Genomic DNA, 20,098 nt, shown 5'->3' with positions numbered 1-20,098 from the left:
CCTGAAGTCCAGTAACTGTATCCAGTAATATGATAATATAGACACCTGCATTATAGCTACCTCAGGTTTCATGCTTACAGCATTTGCAAAATATGATTAGTAATCATAGGAAACAGCCTTTAATATCACCCTTATAAAAATTAGGATAAATTTTCAGAATTTAAAATCTACACTTTCTTCTTAGCCACAAGACTGCTTGTTGTAGTTTCAGCTAACATCAGAGTAGTTAATAATTTTAAAAACTATAATCACAGTGCATGTGTGTGCACACACATGTGCAAGTATTTATCTATACATCGCTATGAACACTTACGGAGTATAAAGTGAGCTTTTTTACTATGGATATTTGCAGGTGTTTGTGTTTATTTTATTGCAATAAGTATCTATCTATCTCTTTATTTTTCAGTCTATTTCCCTATAGATCTGTGTTTATGAGTGTGTGTGTGTGTGTTGCTTGAGAAGACCTGTTGAAGCATGTGAAATCGAAATCAAATTCGATGACTGGCATCCGTGCTAGTGGAGTGCTAAGAGCACCATCCGAGCATGATCGTTGCCAGAGCAGCTAACTGGCTTCTGTGCTGGTGGCACATAAAAAGCACCATTTGAGCGTGATCGTTACCAGCTACAGTTCTTTCCTGGTGGGTTTTTTTTTATACTACATACTTGTTGTGGATGTTTGTTGATTGCTGCTACTGTTGGATTTACCTACTATTCAAGATGCCTGGAAAGATGCTATCAAGTGGAACTGAAGGCAGTAGTGTGAAATGAAACCGTAAAAAGGTTACATTGACTATTAAACCTGAAATTTTAAAAAAGCTTTTTATGAAAAAAAATAATAATAAATTACATTGACAAAACATTAAAGCTTACAACATCTACAGTTGGAACAGTATGTGACAAGAGACAGAATTAAGTCAAGTCCTCAAGAACTTGCTCCATTAACTGCTCAGACCTTATTTTTTCATAGAGCTGATGTGCTGCTTAACATGAGACAACTCTTAGGTGTGTGGATCATACTTTTCATCCCCTAGATTTTTGATTTAAAAAGAAAAATTCAACTTTAGATAATGCATTGTCACTGTTAATAACCTGAGAAAATAACTACATAGGTCTGTCTAATGAATAAAAATAAGTTCCTTGAAGCTCCAGTTAGGAAACAATTTGTCATTTAGCATTTGATCAGCTATGATTGAGCAGACCAATGATCAAAAATACTAGTTATGGCCATCTCATCTTTGTTTCAAACATAGCTATTATCCAATATATTCTTTCATTTTTTTAAGACTGCAAAATGGGATTTGGTGGTTATTTCTAGCAGGTTAAACAACCATGCAGAGGCTCTTGTCAATCACATATGTGTGTGTGTGTGTGTGTGTGTGTGTGTATACGAGCAAAATGCCCTCTGTCCAATGGACGGTGCTGAGTTGGGAAACACTGATTTAACCTAAATTTGAAACACCAGCAAAAGAAGAAATAAAGTTAGACTTTTTTTCTATTCCAAAGAAAACGATTTTATTCACACAAATATGCAACCAAAGAGTTTAAAGTACCAGTAATGATAAGGCTGTTGACTGGGAGAACTCAAACATGGTTTAAACAGTAAACTTGGCAGGAAAGAAACGTGCCTTTCAGCAGTACAAAAACAACAAAAAAATGGAAGGTGCAGTTATGTACAAGTTGATGAAAGAAAAGCAGAACAAAAACGGCTTTATTGATCGCATTCTCACCTGGAATCGATTTTTGTAATTTTTTCAAGATTTATACACACCCTTATACTGTCGGTATCTACATATCAAATTTGAGTGCAATCGGATGGAGGATGCCCGAGATCCGAGAAGACACACACACAGACAGACAGAATGAATTTTATATAAGATATATATATATATAGTATAAAGATACACCTATCATCTATTATTCTGCTTGTTTTTGTTGCTGCCTTTTGAACTAAATTAAACCTTTAAAAGATTCATCAAATGTTTGTCATTTTCTTGATATTAAAATTTTTTCTGCTGCTTTTTTTTTTGTCTTTTAGCTTGGCCTCTTTGTACTACTGACATGTGTTGTGATAAAGTTACTCTACAATTTGTCCAAAGCAACTCATCCAGACATTTATCCTGTGGATATTATGTCTTCTTTTGTCCTTTTTCTGACTATGGTAAGGATTTCTTATCTTCTTTTTTTGTAATCTAATTTTCAGTTTTCATCTTCATTATTATAATCACTGTTGTTTTAATGTCCACTTTTCTATGCTTAAATGGGTTGGATGGAGTTTATTTGAGACAGATTTTCTACAGCCTGATGGCTTTCCTGTCCCCAATCCTCTCTAATTTCCAAGCAAGATAATATTTTCCCTTGGTAAGACATGTTACTGCAGATTATTGGAAATGAATGCCACTATTCTATCTATATGACAATAACTCCTCTAAGGGGACACAAACAAACACACATACAGCGGCTTCTTTCACTGTTCATCAGCATTGTTTCTTTTTCATAATTTTTCCTTTCATTTTATTACAATTGTTTTAGATTTAATAGACAGAATCCTTTTATTTTTGTTGGCAATAGTATTGTACTTTGATTGAAATAAAGCTTAATCAATTTTTAAAAGTTGAATGCACAAGATAACAGAAAAGGGAGTAACTGAATGTAGTCTTGGCTTTATCTTCAAATTCTTGAAGCCAGTCAGCACTTCAGGTGTGTTAATCTACAAGTGAAATTTGGTCACTTGTTTGATAACCAGAATAATTCTGTCTAGCATTCTTTCACTCACACACAAACCAGGTAACTATGTACCTCCTCTATAACAAGACCTGTTTCTGCCTCTCTGTCTCTCTCTAACCTTTCATTATCTGGCAAAAGATCACCTCCTCCAGTGACCCTCCCTCTCAAAGGATCTTTGTCTTGCAAGTTACTTGATGACCTTGCCAGTGCTGGTGCCACATAAAAAGCACTCAGCCCACTTTGCTGATGCTTGGTGTTATGAAGGGCATCCAGCCATAAAAAAACCATGCCAACACAGACTCTGAAGCTTGGGGCAGTCCTCTGCCTAGCCAGCTCCTGTCAAACTGTCCAACCCATACCAGCATGGAAAGTGGACTTAAAATGATTATGATATATATATATATATATATTGGGTAATAAAATGAATGGTTTATCAAAATGATAGCCTCCTAAAGCAAGCAATTAAAATATGAAAATAACAAGTAAAACGTTTGTTATAGGCATCATCATTGTCATCGTCGTCGTTGTTTAACATCCGCTTTCCATGCTGGCATGGGTTGGACGGTTTGACTGAGGACTGGTGAGCCAGAAGGCTGCACCAAGCTCAATCTGATCTGTCAAAGTTTCTACAGCTGGATACCCTTCCTAATGCCAACCACTCCGAGAGTGTAGTGGGTGCTTTTACATGCCACTGGCATGAGGGCAGTCAGATGGTTCTGGCAATGACCACACTCGAATGTTGTTTTTCACGTGCCACCAATACATGTGCTGGTAAGGTGATGCTGGCAATGCTCACGCTTGAATGGTGCTTTTTACGTGCCACTGGCATGGAAGCCAATCCATGGCCTTGGCATCGATCACGTTCAAATGTTGTTTTTCACATGCCACCGGCACATGTGCACATTTTCAGTGTTTATAGCACCTGAGCATTTGCCACATACAAAAACTATCTTCCCAGTTAGCCTTCCTATGATATTGCTGCACCTCTTATGTGTCCATAGCTTACACTGGGTACTTCTTATGGAGTTTCTACCTACGCCATTTCTACAGATTAAGCAGGGCCATCTACCTGAAGGGATTTGTGGTTTGTCTGCCTTCCTACTTATTAAGGCTTTGGTTTTAGCCGAGTTAACTCTAAGGCCCTTTGATTCTAATCCTTGCTTCCACACCTGAAACTTTTCCTCTAGTTCTGATAATGACAGCAATTAGAGCAAGGTCATCAGCATAGAGGAGCTCCCAGGGACATCCTGTCTTGAATTCCTCTTTTATTGCCTGGAGGACTATGATGAATAAGAGGATGCTGAGGACTGATCCTGGTGGACCCCTATCCCTACCAGGAATTCTTCACTGTACTCGTAGCCAACTCTCACTAACCATTCATCTATCCCTAGTTTCCTCATTGAGCACCAGATAAGGGATTGGGGGACCCTGTCAAAGGCTTTCTCCATGTCACCCGAAGCCAGGTACAGAGGTTTATCTTTGGCTAGGTATTTCTCCTGCAGCTGTTTTACCAGAAATATAGCATCAGTGGTGCTTTTCCCTGGCACAAACCCAAAAATGCATCTTATCTAGACTGACTCTCTCCCTAATTAGTTGGGTTATAACCCTTTCTATGACCTTCATTACCTGATCCAACAACTTGATATCTCTGTAATTATTTGTATCTAAAGCATCACCTTTACATTTGTAGCAGTTGACTATGGTGCTGCTACACCGGTCATTGGGTATGACTCCTTCATGTACCACCTGGTTAACTATATGAGTGACTAGGCTATAGCCGACATCGCCAGATATTTTTAGCATCTCTGCGATGATTCCTGGTGGGCCGGGTTTAAATACAATTTGTACAACCATCTCAATTTTGAACAGTTCAGCAGTTTGTAACCATCAAACAGACCTTCGTAAATGGTCTTAGACACTTATATGCACACAGACATCTGTGTGTTATAGATAAACATACACACTTATATACACAAACACATACAAACACACATTGTGTGCTATATATATATATATATATATACACACACACATATATACAGAGAGAGTGAGAGAGAGATGAGAAAGACAGAGAGTGGAGATGAAGTATCTTGATTATGGGATATAAGAAATACTGTAGTAGTTTCATGGGGGATGATCAGTAAAAGAATGCTAAATTACTAATAATGTGGGTACTGCTATAAACCACTGATGTAATTGGATCAAGGAGTAATTTCAATGATAATATAATATTGAGAACAAACTGGTCAAAATGGTAAAAACTAAATATCTCATGCTATCAAGTGTGATGCTTTATCAGTCTCCTGTTATAATCTTGCCAAGGTTGATAGAATACTTATCAATACAATATCAGAATTAAGACATCAATATGAAAAATTGGCAAAAACAAATGATTCAAATTTGTTACATTCAAAATAAATTTTTTTTAAAACTATGGTGAAGGTGAGAATTTGATCTTGTAATTGTTATAAAACATTTAACCATCTAAGTTATTGGCTTGAGTGAATTCCTTTAACTTAGAGTTTATAGTTCTACATTGGAAGATAACTAGTAGTTGTGTGCAGATGATAAATTTAATGTAGGATGTTTTACATACCAGCCATCACATGTAGCCTAAAGTCAAATGTAGAATCTGAAACAAACTGCTAGGCAGAATCAAAATACCTTCTAAACAGCAGTCTAGAGATTGCACCAAACTGATCTGGCACTTGTTCCTGGAATAATCTAGAGTAAAGAGTTTCCCCTGAAAGTCACAGAAATACTAGCGGCAGAGTAGAACATAAATTTATGGTACATGAGTGAGTAGTCCAATAGGTTAACCACTCAGCCATCTGAACTCTATAAATTCCAATAACTGTGAAATATTAGTTGTGAATACAGTTATGCTATGTTTCAGGAGTGCATAGTACTATTTTTCAAAAATTTTATATAAGCACACAAATCAGTGAGGGTTAAAGCAAAGCAGTACCATTTATTTTTTAACATGTTCTTGCACACAAGAACATGAAAAGAATTCCCTGCAGGATTTTGCCTTAAGATGTTTTTGTACAGGCTTTGAATGCAAGAATTCACTGAACCAAGTTCTATTTTTTTCATTTGTGCTACATATAAAACACTACTAACAGTTTGGAAAATGGAGAAGAGAAGATGTTAAAAGTTCAAATTAGAATTTAATTTCCACATACGACCGTTTCAAATTGTAATATAAACATGTAAGAAAAGACATTAATTATATTAATAATAATAATTAAAATAGTTATTTATTACCATCCTCGTCAGTGTAAAAAATTAAAGGAAAACATCAAAAAAGGTATAACCAAACAAAATTATATGGAAAAACAAAGAGGCTATGTCGGAGAAGCTGTCCAAATATTTGCAAATAAATTGTAAAAGGGGAAAAAGGAAGAAAAACAGGAACATGTTAATGAATTTTTGAGTCTACCTGTGTAATAAACTATAACTGTTCTGGCCAATGGATATTTATATATATCCATGGAGCCTTGAAGTCAATAGGCTATTGACTTCAAAACTCCTTGCTACAAGATGGTATGATTTTAGTACATAAAGCTTTCTGGCCTCTTCTTGGGGCCCTGTTCTTTCCTATTTCCTCTTGCCTTCATTTATTTTATATTACGCATTTGTATTCACTCTGATGTAGCTCCATGTACTAGATCGAATATACTATGTAAATGACGAATATCATTTTCAAAATTCTTTTGTAAGCACCAACTGATATTGGAAGCGGAAACGGCTGTAAGAAATGTTATGGCATGTTTTGTATTAAAAAATAATCTATCAATGTGGTCCAATTTGTTTGTTTGTTTGTTGATCAGAAGTTTTAAATAGTTTTAAATGTTTAAAGTTATTTAAGAAAGGTTATGTAAAAATGTAAACTAGCACCTAAATTATCTATTAGCATAAAGCTTTGATTCATTTAAAACCTAGTAGAGTTTTTCATGCCTTCAGTCACTCCCAGGATGGCAAAATGGTCAGTTAGTTCAGTTTTCTCTCTACTTGCCCCAAATTTGAAACAGATTAGAAGAATATTATCATTCTCAGAAAAGAGAAACCAATGTTTAAGCTGAAAATCAAAACTGAAGCGAGCAGCAAGGAATGTCCTCATTATTTAGATTGAAAGTATTATGATAGTCTGAGTGAATGAAGAGATGACCCAATCTGAACAAGTTTTTCTGTTTCCCATGTCTGTTAGTTTGTCAGTATAAGAAAATGTTTTCTCAGCTTAGAAGTGATATTGAAAACAAATATCACTTTCAAGTGATAAAACAATTGTATAGTTTTACAATGATTGAAAAAAACAGCATTTGTTGCTGTTATGTTTGGTTAAATTACAGACCTTCAAATCTTAACTATCACACGTTTTGTGATTTGTTGATGAGAAGGAAAGTCTTCAAGAAAGGTTTAGGGGATAAGTCGATGTCAGTAAAGACAGAAAAACCACATCACTGACAAAAGTTATGCACTGTTATACACATTCACTTAATTTGGTAGTCCCTCAATCAGCTTCAAGAGTTCGTGAATGTCAAATTTTCTTCCAAACTTTAAAAAGAAATTCAACATTTTTCGCAAAGTCAACAGCTTGAATAGCCCCTACTGGATGAAATCGTTAGAAGTTGATTTCCAAAGTTATATGTACATTTCTCATGTCTTATTACTTTCAAAACGTGCATCGTAGGGGGAAAACTATTTTCATCTTCAGTCTCCCCATATCTCAAAGCATATATAATACACTTTTAACAGAAACATGGGCAGGTAGAACACTCGGACCCCACCACCACCACCTCAGTAGGGTGGGGTGGACTGCATGCCCTAGTTTCCTAGTCACCCTTTGCTACTGATACACATAAACACAACAGGCTCCATTCACTTTTTCACTTACCAACACCTCTCACAAATGTTTCGTTGATCCAGGTCTATAGCAGAAGATGCTTGCCCATGGTGCCACATGCTGGGACTGAACACAGAACCATGATGTTGGGAGGCAAACTTTTTTTTTTAAATGTTGAATTTTGTTAACTTGAATATTCATAAATTACTTCTAATAAACTATTGTTATTTCTATTTACATCATAAGTAAATTGTTTGTTATTTGTTTCTTTTTTATTCCAGTTATTGGTTATGATATTTCTTCACATTGAAAGAAAAGGTGGCATTGCATCATCTGGCATTCTTGTTGCTTTCTGGTTACTACTGTTAATTGGATACTCTCTGATGATCAAATCACATGTGAAGTCAGTCATTGAAGTAAGTTATCATTATTTTTGCATCTTTATAGAAGACACTACTTGTATAATAGTGACACTCCTTTACAACCACCAAACAGTCAAGACAAGGAGAGAGAGGCATACACAAACTCACACACATTTTTATATATGTTTTTGCATCTTTATAAACACTAAATGAGATCTAAAATCATTTAAAAAAAATCATAAGCTCTTTCTATTCTTCATTCTATCTAGAGTTTGGTTTTGTTTCCTACTCTCTTCCTTCTATACATCAATGGCCTACTTGCTGTCATTTTCAGCAGCACCCACTCTTATACAGGTGATACATCCCTTCCTTTCTTTTTCTCTAATCTTCCCCAATCATATATCAATCCACTTGCACCCTAGGTGCATGGAAACGCATCTGTTATGAAGATGTGCTAATCTTGTCTTTTTCCATGACAAGAAAATACAGATGCTACATCTATTGAAAAAATATAGTCACTTGACATACTTGTACCTCTTGATCATAAGCAAAACACAGCTAGAACCTTTAAAATTCTTCCATATGTTGAGTTTCAAATTAATTAAGGTTCTCTCCTAAGTGATAGTGAAACCTAACATCTAACTTGGGCTACATCCCAACCACTTTTCTTTGGGGCCAGGAAATATTTCAGCTTCAAATGATTACTGACAGTCTACAAATTTCAGGTTAACCCACTATGGAATAATGCTCTCTCTCTCTCTCTCTCTCTCTCTCTCTCTCTCTCTCTCTCTCTCTCTCTCTCTCTCTCTCTCTCTCTCTCTCTCTCTCTCTCTCCCTCTCTTTTTCTCACACACACATCTGATCTGAGATAGTGCATCTGCTGCACACGCAATCATCTTAGACTGCATCAAGGAAAGGTATTTAAAGAATCGGTGTAAAATCACTTACAGATATGCTCTGGCCCTCAGGTATTGTGTCTCCTCTCTCTGTCTTTTCTACCACTACTGTAATGGTCTCTGCTCTTCATTGCAGAGGCTATTAAAGGTTAAAAGTCTCTTGCAGTGCATAAAAAATTTTTTATGGCAAAAAACTATTCTTCATCATCATCATTGTCGTTTAATGTCCACTTTCCATGCTGGCATGGGTTGGATGGTTTGACTGCGGACTGGCAAGCCAGAAGGCTGTGCCAGGTTCCAATCTAATCTGGCAAGGTTTCTACAGCTAATGCCAACCACTCCGAGAGTGTAGTGGGTACTTTTTACGTGCCACCGGCATGAGGGCCAGTCAGGTGGTATTGGCATCAACCATGCTTGAATGGTGCTTTTTATGTGCCACTGGTACGAGAGCCAGTCAGGCGGCACTGGCCAATTCTTGTTTTTAAGAAATGGAATTAACCCATTTGCCTGCTTCAGTACCTCCATTTGATCCTTGAGTGCTTTCAATTGAGTCAACTTTCACAAATATTCAAACCAGATTTCCAGTCTAAGGAAAACTTCCTTCCCTCTCCTATATGTCTCAGAGACCCAGGAAGAGTCATGAGCACTGCTTTACCTCATAGGCACAAGCATGACTAATTAAGAACTTCACTTTGCAACCATGTGGTGTCAGGTTCAATCCCACCACAAGTGTCTTCTGTAAGGACCGTGCAAAGGGTGGTAACGAGAATGGCTCTTTAGTACCACATCATACGGCCGATTCAATAAAGAAGAATTGGATACTACATATATGTGCCAGAGGGAAAAAAGACACACAACAGAGTAGAATGTTTAAGAGAAGATTTATTGATATGTTAACTTGTGTATGTGTGTATAGGCATAGATGTATGCATGTGTGTTAAGTACATATAAGAATAGCAATGAAGAAGAAAACAGTGAAAAAGTTTATAATGAGAAGTTAGAAGAATGTTCATAGACACAAGAATGAGAATAACAGTTCGTAGTCAATTGTACACGGTAGTTGAAATACCGTATCAAGAAGTTATAGCCATGATGCTGAGCCAGTTGTAGTACATGAAGTTGTGGCTCTGATGCTGTTTCCAGGGTCACTTGGTACAGGAGATCTCACAGGTTGTATATTCACTGTTGATCTATGGTGAAGTAATTCACGAACAGTGAAATGTTGGAACCTGGGTGAGTTGCTTGTTGAGTTGTGTATGTAGAGATGTTGATGTTAAGACGATGGTGGCGATGGAGATGGAGATCACCAAATGCTGTTGGACGAAGTTGGTGAGTCTCAATGTGGCTACTGTGGTGTTGTCACTGGAACTGGCTGTGTCTTGTGAGGTCAGTGGTTAGACCTTAAAAGGTCTGAAACCAAAGAAATATAATGAAGAAAAAGCTGGGTTTTTATAGAGAGCAGTAGGCTCGAAAAGGGTTTGAAAAAGGTTGTTCACATGATGCTATCTAAAGTCTCTGACTGGCTATTTGTGGTAGTTGGCACCTCAGAGTAGGAGACAAATTGCACCAATGCCAACCAATCAGAGTAGTTGACACAACAGGATACAAACAGCAACCAAAGGCTAGCTGTTACTTGTTACATTCGAATGTGCGCATATATAGAGTCTATGCTACACTTCTACCATAGCCCCAGACTGAATTATGCCTTGTGAGTGAATTTGGTTGGCAGAAACTGTGGAAGTCTGTTGTGTGTGAGTGTGTTATTGAGTTTGTCCCTTAACCATTGCTTGACAACTGGTGTTGGTTTATGTCCCCATAACTGAGAAGTTTGGGAAAAGCGACAGATAGAATAAGTACCAGACTTTAAAAAATCAGTACTGAGGTTGATTTGTTCAATTAAATCCTTCCAGGCAGTGCACCAGCATGGCCACAGTCTAACAGCAGATATAAATGAAAGATGATTTATTACAGCTTGTCTTTTTCTAATTTGATATGATTTTTATCAGAATGCTTAAAAATATGTTATACTGAATCTGTCTTTATGTATTTCAGGAGAATAAAGCTGAGAATGTGTTCAACAATATTATCTTCTATATTACCTATGCATTCATAGTGATAGAATTTTTACTTTCTTGCCTCTTGGATGAAGGAAAAACTCCAGAATCTGTACCTTCTGTGAGTATTATTCAAGTTTTAAATGTTGCAAAATGAAGATTGTATTTTAACCACTTTTACATGGCTTTATGCATGGTACTACATACAATATATGTATGTACTGCATGGCAGTATGTACAGATATTGCACTGCATATTCTTTTGCATAGGATGCATGAGTTCTTAAATTGTTATTACTAATGCTAATACTGGTACATCACTAATTTTCTGTCATCTTTTGTTCAAGATTGCTACATTAAAAGAGATTACATTATTAGTGATTCTGAGTAAATTCCAAGAAGACTGTTACCATGTTATTAACAGCTATTTTGCTACTAAACATTCACAACATACCTTTGTTTATTCACTTGAACCATGTTATAAAATTGGAAACATCTTTTAACCCATCAACCTTAATAGTATGAAGGTACAAATATTTGTTAAACCCCTAATTATTGGACTCCCAACAGACCATTTCTAGGAACATAGCTGAAGGACATTTATTTACCTTTAGCTCTTTCATGCTGGTATCATGTATTCTCTACTGTGAAGTTATCTATAATAATAATAATAATAATGAAATTATTGTATACAGTGCTCAGGTGCACCACAACTTGTCAAAAAGTGCGTATAAAGTATATGCAGTAATGTACAAATGTCTGGAAAGCGAATAATGCATGAGTCAGATACATGCTTGCGTGTGTATGGAGGGGAGAAAATCAGGTGTAGTGTTGGCGAATCCCAGGAAGCATGGAAGTTTTGAAGGATGCAGTTCTCTGACAACTAACAACTGATGCCGGTAGTCTGTTTTTTCCAGCAATGCCATCAAATATTATTTAGCAATGACAACTGTACACCAGGAAAATGCTTGTGTCAGCTATGCACAATTTTAGGAAAAAAGTAATTTAAATTTGTACTGCATTCTGTCTTTTACAATACATACTATATTTAACTTTCCAGCCATTCTCAGAAAATGTAATGGTTTAATTACATAGTATTTCTCTTAGCTTGTGGTATCACATGGAGAGTGACAAATGTATGTCCTCCTGGGATTAAAATTACAGTATTCTCTGTTCTTAAGAACACCCACTTTTAAATGGCGATAAACATTACTTCTCGGTATAACTACTACTTCCATCTCTAATATAGATTTTCTTAACAAACTAGTTTGCTATTTGTATACTTATTTTCCTGAAATTTTCATTTTAGAATGTCTGTCCAGAGGAACGAGCATCCTTTTTGTCTAATATTTCCTTCTGGTGGGTAACACCGTAAGTATTTTTATACTTATACCAAAGATCTAACTCTCATTTAGTGACTTCTAAGATAAACACTAAAGATTCTATCTTCAGATTTTAACAATTCAAATCTCTGTTAGGAATCCTCCCAGCTGCTTCAGCCATTACTCATCCTTGTCAAACACAAGCACTTTTACCATGGAGCATAGAACCACTTACAACCTTATCTTTTATCTTCTTTCATCCATTAGACTGTGGTCATGCTGGGGCACCACTTTGAGGAATTATAGTCAAACTAATTGATCCCTGTACTTACTTTATTTTTAAGTCTGGTACTTATTTTATCAGTCTTTTTTGCTGAACTGCTAAGTTAAAGGGATATAAACACACTAATACCACTCAATGTCAGACCAATCCGCCTTGGGTGGCCCTACCAGGAACCGAAGTACCCGACGGCATAGCTCTGACACTACCCGTTGCCAGTGTCCCCACCACGGTGAGGAGGGGATGGACTTTGCATCTGTCCTTCTGCAGCGGCGGTTTGGCCATGCATGTAGGCGTCCGGTGGGTGAACTGAGCCGTGATGTCCTTCTCCCAACTCCACTTCCCAACTGGCAGAAACGCGCAGGCGGGCAGCTGAAGACCTGGGTTACGACGATCAAGGAGGACCTCTCCGTGCTCACGGGACCGCAGGTGGTTGACCTGCGCTGATGGAACTGACTGGCTCGCTATCTCCAGTGAACTGGTGCAGGACTGTCATGCGCGGGCTGCCATGGTCGAGATGCCAACTTAACCCGCCCAGGGTGAAAGTCGTCACGAGTACAAGTACAAGTAAGATCACATAAAGGATCTTGAGCAATAATGACAGTAAAGTTGTGACAATTAACAATAAATAACCTGAATGTCTTTCATTATATATTCATTGTAAACTTCAATGGTAAATTAAATTATAAAGTATATTTAGAAAGTGACTGTATTTTCACACAAAAGGATTTTTTTTAATAAGTTCTCAAGTTCTGTAATTTATTCCTCACGGGCATGAATAAGTGTAAGATGTATGTAAGGATAAAAGGAACTTCAAAGCATTGTGCCTCAATTAACAATTAATGAACTCAAACTGAAGAACTTACTAACTGAATATGATGTCCAATTGTTTTAACACTGGATTATGTTATGAAGTAATATTTACTAATCATTTGTTTTACAGATTACTGGTAAAAGGTTACCGTAAAAGTCTTGAATTCAAAGACTTGTGGACATTAAATTCTTACTTAACTTCTAAAGAGATTGTTGTATATTTCAACAAATATTGGCAAGAAGAATCAAAAAAGCATGTAAAGTAAGTAACTATTTCCTTGAGCATTTGTATCATGGATCATAGGTCAAAGATGTCAGTTGGCACTAGCTTTTCAATTTAATAGTATTCAGTACTCGTTTTCTTTTATATCTACAAAGAGCAGTGTATTATGTAAGTTCATGATAATCTGTCTCAGAGCTTAGTAGTATTGGTATTGTTAGCACAAAATTTTGAAGAGCTTAGAATCAAACATGGGTTGGTAAGAAATTGCCTTGTACAGAGTAGTATACTTTGATTTTAGGACTACACTGATGATTGTTATGATAGTTTCAGAGAGAGAGAGAGAGAGAGAGAGAGAGAGAGAAAGAGAGTACAATTAGCTGGAAATAGAATGTATTTCACAGAGTTTTCAATGAGATAAAGTTTAACTTGTGTATCAGATTTGTTGTATCTAAGTCTTCTTGAATAAATTCACATTTATATGTGTGTTTTTGGAGCAAATCCCATAGCCTTTGCAAGCCTACCAGAGGAAATTCCAGAAAGATCACAGTTCTGAGTAAAAAGTTTTGGGAAAAGTGCTTAGGGCAAGATATGTGAAAAATTTAGGTTTATTTTATAAAAAGTTGACTTTTACTTTATAATATTAACCCTTTCGTTACCAAGCCGCCCGAAAAAAATTTAGGTTTATGTGACCAAACCCGCCCGTATTTACCTATTCATATTTAAATGAGAATATCAGAGCAAATCTCTTTAGTACATTCGTTGTACAACGATCGAAGTGTAATTTTAATTCCGTGAATTTTGGGAGATTTTTTTACGAAATTTGTTCCTATTGTGTTTTCAAAATTTGTAATTCTGACAAAAAATGGATACGAATTTCATTATATCAAGCAGCGAGTCAGAATTCAAAGGCTTTTCTACTGGAGACCTTCATAAATCTAACTCTATGACTGAAAAAAAAAAGCACGTGGTATTTGATAATGAATCCAATGTTTCATTTTCCGAAAATGAAACAGTGAATCCGAAAGCTCCGACAGCAATAAAGAAAATGAATTGGCACCTGAATGGAGTGAAAATTTAAAAACTGTTTCTTTCAGTGATTTTTCTGAAGAAACTGGACCAAGCCACAATCTTTCCCAGGAGAGTAAAGTAAAGCCTTAGACTATTTCTTTTTACTTTTTCGAATGAGCCTATTTGAAATCATTACAGCGGAAACGAACCATTACGCTAAATGTAAACAAAGCGAAAGAAAGGGTACTTTGTGGTTTCCCACAACCTTAAATGAAATTAAGACTATTTTGCCATAAATATTATTATGGGTATCAGAAAGTTACCCAGAATAACAAATTCTATAGTAAAATTTTGTTGTATACCCAATTGAATATTAGCTAATAACCCATTTTCTATAGCGATGTTTGAACAAAAATTTTAATAATTTTATATTTTGTTGAATTTACCTGTATCTACCTGCAATTAGAGTCACTTTGTGACAAAAATTATAGTATAGAATTGGTTGAGAACATTTCATTAAATTATCTTCCAAAATTCACGTTAATATATTGATAAATAAAAAAGTTATAGTTGTTTAATGAAACCAGACTAAATTTATGATTATGTTAGAAATTAATTGAAACACATAAGGTGTGTATTTTGGTCAGAAATATAGTAACAAAAGGGTTAAGATGACAGAATAGTATGAAGGAGATGAAAAGATATTGTGAGTGTATGCAGCTAGCCAGAGAAGCAGAGGCCAGTGTAGTGGTAATGTTTTTAAATTTGCTGGAACCCATCTCTCTCCATGTCTGACCACAGCTGATTTCTTTCAGTGAGAGAGAGATGGAGAAGAATCAACATCTGTACTGGACTGGACTGTTAGTTTTAATTCAGAATGGAGAGGGTAGGAACAAATATTTTGTCTGATACTCAAATGATTCTGCCAACTTGTCACATTCTAGTAGCAATACAAGAGGCAAAGAGAACAAATAACACTTCTGTAAGCTATTTCTCTTTTCCTTGTATTGTGTTGCTGTTGGGAGGCGAGTGGGATTTGCTAAACAGTTAAATGGCTTCTCAGATGTGTTCAGTGATATTAGTTTCATCGTCATCATTTGATATCTGTTTTTCATGCTGACATGGTAGGATGGTTTGACAGGGAACCAATGAGCTGCAGGGCTGCATCAGACTCCAATTTTAACTTGCATATGTATAGCCTCAGCTTATATGTTGTGATTGAGGTTTTGTGCTGTTCAACTATACAAAGTTATATCCTCTATGGGAAGATGCTTGGATACTCTCAAGGTCTCTGTTCATAGATTCAGTATATCTGTCAGGAAGCATTTAGTTTGTATGGATGACAGTTGTGTGCAGAAGGTTAATGATGAGTGAACTATAGCGTCTCAGGTAGGGCTTTAATGTACAGAAAGAAGTGTGGAAAACATTACTGAATCTTAAGGATACATCCTGAGTTAATAGAATGGGAGTTAGAGGGAGCTCTGTTGGCAAATGCTACAATAGTTCAATCTTACAAGAAATTCCTAATCCAAGCTATGAGACATTATAGAATATGGGCAAGCAGTTTAGCTAGGAGTTTCTCATACCAAATACATTTTAAGGTTTTATGCATATAACTGTAACCACTGGTTTTGTTTCAATCAATTACAGAAACAAGAGTGCTTATAATATTTGACCTACCATCATATAAAATATTTGGTTTGTAATATAAACAACGTAAATATGTATGCATTTTCAAGTGAAGTTCTTTAAGATATATATAATTTTTTATTACTGACTTAAGTTAGTGATACGCTACTTGTTAGGACAATAGCATCATTGAATGGATTATTATTTGGAAGTATGGAGATGTTAAGCCATTTATCTGTTTATTGTTTACCTCTGTTTTTTTCTATGCTAGCATGAATTGGATAGTGTGTATGTAGTTGCATTTGAGTGAGTAATTTCTATTTAAATAAGTTGTTGATTTTTGCTTCTGTTTTTCATATTTCCAGGACTCATAATGAGGAACACCTTTTAAAGAATAACACAGATGACATCAAGGTTGTTGGTGGAAAAAAATCCAGCCTTGTAAAATGCTTATTAAGAGCATTTGGGGACAAAATACTTTTAGCTATATTTTTCAAGTTGATTCATGACATATTGCTATTTGTCAGCCCTATGCTCTTGAAGTAAGTGTGTATATTTGTGCATATTGCCTTTTCTAGTCATATTTCAATTTTATGTAAATTGCTAATTCTTCTTTTAAATTTGTAATGCACTGAGATTGAGATTTTTTTTTCAAGAATAACTGCATAATTTAAAGTTACCAATCACAGTCATAGCTGTGTGGTTGAGAAGCTTGTTTTCTTGGGTTCCAGTCCCACTGGGCAAGTGTCTTCAACTATTGTTATATTTATTAATTGGTTCAGCCCCAGGCTGACCAAAGCCTTGTGAGTGGATTTAGTAGATAGAAACTGAAAGAAACTTACTCTGTCTCATATATATATATATATATATATATTTGTGTGTGTCTGTCTGTGTTATATTTATCTCCCACCACTGTTTGGCAACTGGTGTTGGTTTCTTTACATCCCCATAACTTAGCAGTTTAGGAAAAGAAACCAATAGAATAATTGTCAGGCTTAAAAAATAAATACTGCCATTAATTTGTTCAAGGCAGTGCCCCAATTGGCCACAGTCCAGTGTCAGAAAAAAGTAAAACAAAAAAGATAACTGCAAACTGCCAAAATATTTTGTCAAATATGTATTCAAATCAAAGCCATTTTTTCTGATTGATCAAGTGTTTATTTCATCAATACAGGATGAATATAAGGCTTAATTGACCTGCACAAGATTTGAACCACAGACCTATAAGCTCAAAAATTGTTATCTTACTTAGCTTATATGAAAAATAAGTGCCATGACAGCTATACCTATTCAACTATTTCTCCATATTTATGTTCCTGCAAACAAACAAACAATAAATAAATATAACAATAGTTGAATGCATTTATAACCTTAAAAATCACTTGATTCTATGGTGAAGTTTAGACTTTAGAACAATACATTGTCAGTTAAACATGTGATTGATGGATGCACTTAGGAAGCTTAAATCAATTTAATATTTCTATTTAAACCCCTCTCACTCATATTTATATATCTGTCAATCCTATATTTTGTTGACTCTTCTGTGGTTGTAGGCAGAATTTCACTTTATGATCAAAGTGCAGTCAATCACCTGATTTCTAGGACTTTGCACTACATGGTAATTTTATAATTTCAAGTGTAATTCAACACCAACATAACAAGTCTCTGATAATATTCTACATTAGCTTGATAATGTTTATAATGAACTTAACTTTGTTTTCCCAACATTATTCCCAAGTTATCATCATCATGATCATTATTTAAGGTTAACAGAAAAAAATAGCTTTTGTGTGTGAAAGATGCACAGGTACAATAAACACCAAAAATATACAAAAAATAGACTCCATCAACTACCAGAGGAGAAAGCAAGAGGTAGTAGATAGCTTCTGTTATCAAGGTGACCAAATTAGTAGTGGAGGTGGATGCTCCGTGGGTGTAGCTACTAGAATAAGAATTGGCTGGGAAAAGTTCAGAGAGCTCCTACCTCTGCTGGCAACAAAGGGCCTCTCCCTCAGAGTGAAAGGCAGATTGTATGATGATGTGTGCAAACAGCTATGCTATATGGCAGTGAAACATGGGCTGTGACAGCCAAGGACCTGCATAGGCTTGAATGAAATGAAGCCAGTGTGCTTTGCTAGATGTGCAATGTCAGTGTGCACGTACAACAGTGTAAGCATCTTGAGAGAAAAGTTGAGCATAAGAGGCACCAGATGTGATGTGCAAAAGAGACGACTGCACTGTTATGGTCATGTGATGCATATGGACAAGGACAGCTGTGTAAAGAAGTACCAAACTCTAGAGGGAACCTGTGGTAGTGGTAGACCAAGGAAGACATTGGATGAAGTGGTGAAGCATGATCTTCGAACTTTGGGCCCCACAGTGGCAATGACTAGTGACTGAGACCTTTGGCGATATGCTGTGCGTGAGAAGGCCCATCAAGCCAGGTGAAATCATAGTTGTGGCCGATGCTGGTGTCACACATTACTGGCACGTAAAAAGCACCTTTCAAGTGTAGGGCTTCATGGAAGCAAAGCAGCCTATGCCAATGGTGGCATGTGAAAAGCTCCTTTCAAGTTTAGAGCCTCACATTGGCAATGACGAATGACCAAAACCTTTGGCATTCTGCCATGCTTGAGAAGAAGACCCATCAAACCAAGTAAAATCACAGTCATGGCAGGTACTGGTATCATGCAAATAGCATGTAAAAGCACCCATTACACTCTCTGAGTGGTTGGCTTTAGGAAGGACATCTAGCCGTAGAGATCATGCCAAATTAGACTGGAGTCTGATGCTGCCTTCCAGCTTGCCAACCCTCACTAGCATGGACAAGAGATGTTAAATGATGATGATGATGATGATAATGAACATTCCAATATGTGTGCATGCTTCCCAAGATGTATTGTTGCATTCTTGATGTTTTTTTTTTGTGGCGGGGAAATGCACAGGCATAACCATGTACTTCAAAGGCTTGCTTCTCAACCTTGGTCCTTGGGATCAGTCCTTTTGTGTTGTACCTCAGGCAAGTGTCACCTGTAACCCTAGACTCAGCCAAAGCCTTGTGAGTAAATTTGGTAGACAGAAACTGAAATCAGCCTGTTGTATGTGCATATATGTGAGTACATACATACCCTTGTCTTGACGTCATACGATGGTTGTAGTTGAGCATCTTCATGCAAGTGATGTTCGTTTCTGCTCTTCTGTGAAAAGAACATCTGGATTTTAGGAAATATTACCTTTGAAAACAGGTGAGGCTTGGCAACTGGAATGGCATCTGGTCAAAGGAAATCTTGCTCAGCAAATTTCATATAACCCATGCAAACATGGAAAAGTGGATGTTAAATGAAGTAATGATTTTGAAGATATGAATATGTGTGATGTTAGTAGATGTGTGTGTGCTTAAGGCTATATATATATATATATATATATGAGAGAGAGAGAGAGAGAGTAAATCCAAAAAAATAAGAACAACAAACAAAAAACACAACAGTGCAAAGATGTGGTACATGTAAAGTATTAGCAGATGCTCGGGGAAGGAAAGAAAAGTGGTTTAACGTTTCGAGCAATGCTTTTCTTCAGAAACTGAGGAAAGTCCAATAGAAAGGAAGACGGAAGAAGAAAATTGCCAACGATTCACGTGTGGTTTATATATATATGTGTGTGTGTGTGTGTGTATGTATTTGCTTGCTAAAATGTGTACACAGTATATACATGTGGGTGTGAGTGCATAAACACATACCTAAAGCATGCACTGACGTGAAAGGCTGGAGATATGTATAGATGTATGTGTGTATTATCACCTGTATATATATATATCATCATCATCATCCAGTGTTTTGTCCCCATTAATGAGGGTGGCTGGATCTGCCTCAATGCCATAGCAGCCGAGGTAGGCAGGTGCAGCTCATGTGTATGTGAGCAGTATCAAGGACATGCTTGTTTGTG

The 20,098-nt window shown here is 36.3% G+C and overlaps 1 protein-coding gene across 2 annotated transcripts in view; it reads left to right on the top strand.

The window, feature by feature from the left end:
• The window catches only part of LOC115212905 (multidrug resistance-associated protein 1-like), a 102,912-nt gene that overhangs the window by 13,078 nt on the left and 69,736 nt on the right, over window positions 1-20,098 (top strand). The window contains exons 3-8 of one of the 2 annotated variants that reach the window (XM_036503837.1): window positions 2,036-2,158; window positions 7,852-7,986; window positions 10,884-11,003; window positions 12,191-12,252; window positions 13,427-13,558; window positions 16,522-16,698. In XM_036503837.1, the coding sequence (XP_036359730.1) occupies window positions 2,036-2,158; window positions 7,852-7,986; window positions 10,884-11,003; window positions 12,191-12,252; window positions 13,427-13,558; window positions 16,522-16,698 (749 nt within the window). Of the gene's footprint in view, window positions 1-2,035; window positions 2,159-7,851; window positions 7,987-10,880; window positions 11,004-12,190; window positions 12,253-13,426; window positions 13,559-16,521; window positions 16,699-20,098 lie in introns of both variants that reach the window. The other variant, XM_029781721.2, reaches the window with a different exon arrangement.

Source organism: Octopus sinensis, linkage group LG6, assembly GCF_006345805.1.
Source record: "Octopus sinensis linkage group LG6, ASM634580v1, whole genome shotgun sequence".
NCBI classification, from domain to species: domain Eukaryota; kingdom Metazoa; phylum Mollusca; class Cephalopoda; order Octopoda; family Octopodidae; genus Octopus; species Octopus sinensis.
Note: the sequence above shows the minus strand (reverse complement) of the source record. Positions and strands in the feature narration are given on the sequence as shown.